Raw genomic sequence first — 6,338 nt, 5'->3', positions numbered from 1 at the left:
TCAGTATTAAGTTTTTAACCAGTAACTATACTACATGTTGATGTTCAGTAAAACATAGACTAGGACCATTTGCCAGAGACAATGCACCCATGTAAGTTCCATAATTGTGACTCCTGAGCGTGTTTGCATTTTGACCAACAACACAAGGACAAGGTGGTTGGCTCAGAGCAACACAGTTTAGTGGCAGCTAGTCAAGATCAACAATTTCCAGGACAATTGTCTCACATCTGGCACAGCTGGATGTTCCGCCAGCTGTCCCTCAACTTCCACTTTCTGTGTGTTGTTGTTCTCAAACTATGTTCCGTTCGGGAAACAACAAACTTAAAGCTAGCAAGCTACAGGCTGAAAATGGCAAGTTTTGAAGAACATTTGGGTCGTACAACAAGGCAGGCCTGCTTGGTTCTTTTGGGGAATGATTTAAAGGATTTACTAATAATGTTTACAGGATTTACTCTCTAACTGGGACGTTTTGGAACCAATTGGTGGGGATTTGTTAAAGACAAAATACACACAGCGGTAGACTGTTAAGAGCAAATTACGTTTAACCGTGTATCCAGCTAATAAATAGCTCAAGTTAACAGTTAACTTCATTTAATTTTGTATGTTTCTATGTTTATTTTAGGGGGTGCAAATGTTCCACCAAAATAATTTCCTTCCCGAGACTATAGCAGAGCTACCGTCGCTGCGTCTAGAACTTAGCGCTGCCAGATTGTGATTGGTTTAAAGAAATGTAAACAAACCAGAGTGTATTTTTTTTCTTCTATCCTGGAATGTATGTGTGGTAGAGCCGGACCTCTCCATCAATCTCCACAGCACTGGATTATTTTAAGTGGATGGAAGAATGAGGGGATGCCGTCAATCCAGGAGTGAGCTTGTGAGATGGCTAGGGCGGCGGCGTTTGAAAAAAATGTCACAAAAATGGTTTGCCAGATTAGATATATATACTAGAAAATAGGGAAAATACCTGAGCTTTCTGGAGGGCTCCTAAGAAGCTTAGTGCTGGGGAGGGACGTGCATGATGGGCTTATGATGTTAGAACTTAGTTCAGGTTGTGAGTATGGTTTATTATGTTGTTAAAAAATTAAAAATAAACAATTGTTAATCACAACAACAGAAAATCACCCAACCAATGTGTTATTCTACAAGAGCAGCAGTAACACACTGGCTCATTTATACGTGATGCTGCGATTCAGACAGACATGTGTAGGGCTGTAATGGTTTGTCTATCCGTCCCACAGGAGACTGATGCACGTAATATGGAACCAAAGTTCACAAGCGTGAGTTCTGCCGTAAATTTACAAGTCAAGTTTTTCATAATGGGGTTCCTCTAGCCAGGTTAGACATGGTTAGAAATATCAGTTGATAATGCATTAGGATGTTTTTTGTGCATACAAACAGTGTTACAACATCCACCACGTCCACAGATAGAAGTTGGACAGGACTATGTGTACAAATGATATGTGAGAAACAAATAAGAAAGAAGCGCTAATAGTCGGCAGTAAAAGCTCAATAAATTGACACAATTGTTAATTTTGTGATAAAAGTACCAAAATTGGCAGATGTGTTGATAGATGCGCTAGGAACTAAACTGGATATTGGGCCATTCTAAACTCCCACTCTGGTTGTCAAACTGTCCTCTCCCATTGGACCCACATGTAATAATGGACGTAATCTATGATGCTAGTAACCCTGAGAACCCAATGAAATACTTACAATTATATGTAATTATATAATTTCATCATATTATAATTTTATGTTATAATTTTATTATATAGTACCATGAATCAGTAAAAACAGTTTCTCGTACACAGTTTAATGGGTGAAGTGGTATAGTAAAACCTAATTATTTCTTTACATGTATATACTTCCATTATCAAAACTGACCTCATCATAAGCAAGTTAACAATGAAGAATTATATATTCTGTGGTTAGGACATCAATTATGGGGGCGTGGTACACCATATGCAGTAAATAGTATGTTTCTACAGCTTTCACCACTGTTGATGCACGGGTCGGCCATGTTGAATTTTGAGCTTGGGGTACTGCGAGGTTGTCCAACTTCCCAACTCGTAAATCCGAGTTCAGGGTTGCGTTTCCAACTTTGACTTCGGAAATTCTGAGCTCTGAGTACAAATGGAATGCACTATAAGGCCCCTGTCCCACTGGGGGTTAATCGGCCAGGTGTAATCCCTCTGAATGATAATCCGTGACAATCACAGGTCTACAGGTAGGGACTCACCAAAGTAACAAACAAACAGGGAAATCACATAAGGCTACAAACAAAATACAAGTCAAGCCAGGAGTTTGCTGAACAAATCACAGTACCAGTCTGCATGTCCTCATAGTCCCTGATGTCACTTTCTGAGTTCTGTTGGATGATGGCTTCCAGCTGATCATTAGTTAGGTATTGGACCTCTCCCTCAGCATCTCGCCTCTGCTTCTCTGCTATCACGGCTTCCTGAAGTGTCAGGTAGCTTCTAGGGATCTGGTGAAGGAGACAATGTAAATGTATCAGTATCTCTGTGTCCCAACCGTAAGATGGCCGCCCACCTAGAGACTGTTGGCTTTATAGTGGTAGTAAATTATAGTGGAACTCTTTCAACCGCATCTCACGGCCACAACAGCAAGCCAATGCTTGGTGTTGGTGTAGTGTTCGATACATGAAGATCATTGTGTAGTATTTACTGTTGTGTAACTATGATGTTGAACTGATTTTGTTTGGCCCAGCGGCAACATGCAACAAACTCTGCCCCAAGAGTCCCTGTTTCAATGGGAAGTACCCTCAGTTAGGACTGATAATTCCCTTGCAAGAGCCAATGGCCATGCCCCGACTGCCTGGAGAATGGTCACGTTTATTATTAGAAGAAAGATATGAAATGTATTGTCTGATTGTTTCTTTTTTTTTCAAGAACAGAAAATTATAATGGGCTTTTTCAGGGGCTTCAAAACAGACAGGCTTTACACCAGTGTGTGAGTGTTTCAGACAGAGGATGAATATAAGTGTGCGCGGGCAGACCGAATGAGACGGATAAAGTGTTTCGTTTAAACGGTAAAAAATGTTAACCTGTTAGTAAATTAAAAGTAAGAATCTGAAAATGAGCATGATATGTATCTCCATGTCCCAGAAATGCGTGTTACTAACCTAGCTCTGGGGAACTAATTCCCTGGAGTCCTTGTTTTTTTTCGCCCAGCAGGTTTCCTTAGATTAAGGTGGCACCAAAATCATGGTTGCAGATGCCGCCGTGGTCCTGCTACATGTTATGCTGTGCCCTGTTACACCCTGCTACGCTCTGCGGGGCCTTGCAAAGTCCTGGTACATCCTGCTATTCTCTGCTTTGCCCTGTAACGCCCTGCAGTGCCCTGCTATGCCATTAACTACCATTTCTAGTCACTGTTCCATTATCTTTTGCTGTGACTGTTATTGCTTCTATTTATTACACCCCAAACCGGCCATCAGACTCCGCCTACCAAGAGCCTGGGTCTGTCCCAGGTTTCTTCCTAAAAGGGGTTTTTTCCTCGCCACCGTGGTCTAGACTACTATCTGTCAAGTGTCTTGAGAGAACTCTTATTATGATTTCAAACTATAAATAAATTGAATTGAATTTAAACTATTTGAAAACAAGACAATTTCAAGAATCCTTCGTCTTTTAGCTCTGTTGCCTGTTTTAGCTCTGTTGCCTGTTCCTGAAAACCTATGATACATATATATATATACACATGTACATATGTTCTTTGTTTTTTCTTCTTTGTTCTAATGTTTTTATTAATTTATTGCAATTACAATCCCTCCCAACCCATATCAAAATTTCTCTCTTAACCTCTCAATTATATGACAGTATCACATGAACAGAAAACAATGGCACCTCCAATGGCACCTCCAGCCATACATATATTTGTATCGCCATGATACAAAAACAAACAAGAGTTGTACCTCTGCTAAAAATCTCCAAGACATGTCTCAGTCCTTTCCAATTTTGGGGTTCATCAACTATCGAAATTTATGTATCCTGTCCCGCATTTACCCTCTGTAGACACTCCCCATATGTCTCCTTTTTTATAAATACATTCACTTCACGTTCTTAGTGAGGTTCTCTCTGTTGGTGCAAGCTGTGAAGAGCTGAGTCGAGCATCACCAGTCACACTGCCTCACTCACCAGTCTGCCCAACAGTTTACTGCCACAGGCTGAGCTTCTGTTTTCTTTCATGGAGAGAGCCACCTGGTAGATCAGCTTCTTCAACCCATCCAGGCCCTCCAGAGTCTTACAGGACACTTCACTGAGTACCAAGAGACACACAGACACACAGACACGCTCAGAACACAGAACCCACACACAACACACACACACAACACACACACACACACACACACACCACACACACACACACACACACACACACACACAGAGAGAGAGAGATTAAGAGTGTGTGTGTGTGTGTGTGTGTGTGTGTGTGAGTACACTTCAGACTAAAGCCGCCTACACATGATACGCAATCTGCTCTCTGTGCACCATTAGGTTGGGCGCAGAGCAAAGCGCAGCACAGGTACGTCATCAATGGTGGCAAGGAAGCTATTTCCCGTTGCTAAGTAACAACATGATGTTTTCTCAGTGGTTCCGCTTTTGAAAGGTCAGCGGCAACTTGGTCAAAGTTTAAACAATTTGACCTTTGAGCGCAGCGCAAAGCGGTAAATCCGAGCGACACCAGGGGCAGCGCAGCACATATTTGGATGCTACTGCCCTCCCTATAGGAAATCAATGGAACGGCCGTGCAAAGCGGTTTTATCATCTATCATGTGTATGCAGCTTAACAGATGTCTGTAAGGGTGATACTAGTGACAAATGACATGAATCATACAATTTTTCTATTATTTTCAGAGGAAGTATGTGGGGGAGCAAAAAAGTAAATGTTTGTTGTCAGATGTTTGTAAACAATTGCTGTTCTTTTTTGGAAATAAAAAGATGCATACAAAAGAGTGCAGCTGTTTCTAAACAAACAATGAAAGATAAAATGGGTGCTTACTGCAGGTGTTTCCAGGTGATGTCAGGGAAGCCGCTGGCTCGGGCCCCAGACGGGGATCTGCACAGAGCCAGAATATAAGCTCTCAGCGTGGCCAGTCTCTCAGTGCGGAACTTGGTCTCGATGAGATCCAAATGTGTTCCCACGACCACCACGGCAGAGTTGGGTGCTCGTGCCTACAGGCCACAACACACAGGAACTCACGTTTATTGCACAAGATGAGTGTGAAAGTCCATTCTTTACCTTGGAAACGGTTATCTGACACACACAAGACTATCTTAACTCAATGTCCAACCTCTAGCTTTTTCCAGGGCTTTCAACCTCATCTCATGTTCTTCCTCAGCAGATGGAGTTTGGTTTAGTTGTCATTATATGCCCTAGGTATGAAACTTCAGGCAAATGAACACTAATGCTTTCTTATTGATGAAGACATGTAAAAAAAACAATACATCTTTTAGAAAGCATATGCAATTGGTTAGAATGTTAATCAACAATCAAATCAATCAGTTTTTAGCATTAGTGTCTGCAGATAAAATCAAACCACTGACAACATCTACTTGATATTGAGAAATTAAACACATTTAATATAGGAGCCTGAAGTCATATTTATCAACATCTAACAGTGGCATTTAGATAGGAACATTTTTTTGAATCCTAAATGTGTTACTTTTCACACTCTTTGATTTTACTAACTGAAGTTTGAAAGACTTAATTGTATTTTAACTTAAAAAAAAGCTTGGTTCTTTTAGCAGGTTCCATATCAACAACTGCACTGCACCACTACCAATTTATTTCAGCTGAACTTAAATCACTATATTAGGGGGCTATATATACATATATATAATTCCTAATAATCCTATCTAGTAATTTCAATAGGGCTTTCACAGACCGACGTGGTTGTTGCACAGGCCCTAAGAGAAATTTCAGCCTATTAAACAAATCTAGGCTTTAATAATGCATTAAACTACACACAATTCAATAGAAAGCAAAGGACAGGCATTATTAAAATGTTAGAGATGGTAATTAGGCTCTAATGAACCATTTGAGTGAAATGATGCAAGCCGTTTCAACATCTTGAACGTCATCATGCTATCATTAAATGACATCAATCTGACAACAACATTTCACCTCTATGTTGAGCAGCCATGTCTGCAGGTTGGCCACAGCCTCCTCTCCCAGAGCCAGGTTCCAGATCACTACATACAGGGCCTTATCAGTGAAGAAACACTGGTTCACTGTGGACATGCTCGCTTGACCCCCTATGTCCCACACGTTGAACGCCACTGAGTCCTTCTGTGTAGACAAGACAAGTGTTAAGTCAA

The 6,338-nt window shown here is 41.0% G+C and overlaps 1 protein-coding gene across 4 annotated transcripts in view; it reads right to left on the bottom strand.

The window, feature by feature from the left end:
- Positions 1-6,338, bottom strand: part of lrrk1 (leucine-rich repeat kinase 1) — a 199,978-nt gene that overhangs the window by 61,006 nt on the left and 132,634 nt on the right. For 3 of the 4 annotated variants that reach the window (XM_032511829.1, XM_032511832.1, XM_032511831.1), the window contains 4 exons: positions 6,145-6,309; positions 5,020-5,192; positions 4,155-4,275; positions 2,326-2,485 (listed from right to left, as the gene is read on the bottom strand). In XM_032511829.1, the coding sequence (XP_032367720.1) occupies positions 2,326-2,485; positions 4,155-4,275; positions 5,020-5,192; positions 6,145-6,309 (619 nt within the window). The remainder of the gene's footprint in view (positions 1-2,325; positions 2,486-4,154; positions 4,276-5,019; positions 5,193-6,144; positions 6,310-6,338) is intronic. The other variant, XM_032511830.1, reaches the window with a different exon arrangement.

The sequence above is a fragment of the Etheostoma spectabile genome, unplaced genomic scaffold (assembly GCF_008692095.1).
Source record: "Etheostoma spectabile isolate EspeVRDwgs_2016 unplaced genomic scaffold, UIUC_Espe_1.0 scaffold48, whole genome shotgun sequence".
Classification (NCBI taxonomy): Eukaryota; Metazoa; Chordata; class Actinopteri; order Perciformes; family Percidae; genus Etheostoma; species Etheostoma spectabile.
Note: the sequence above shows the minus strand (reverse complement) of the source record. Positions and strands in the feature narration are given on the sequence as shown.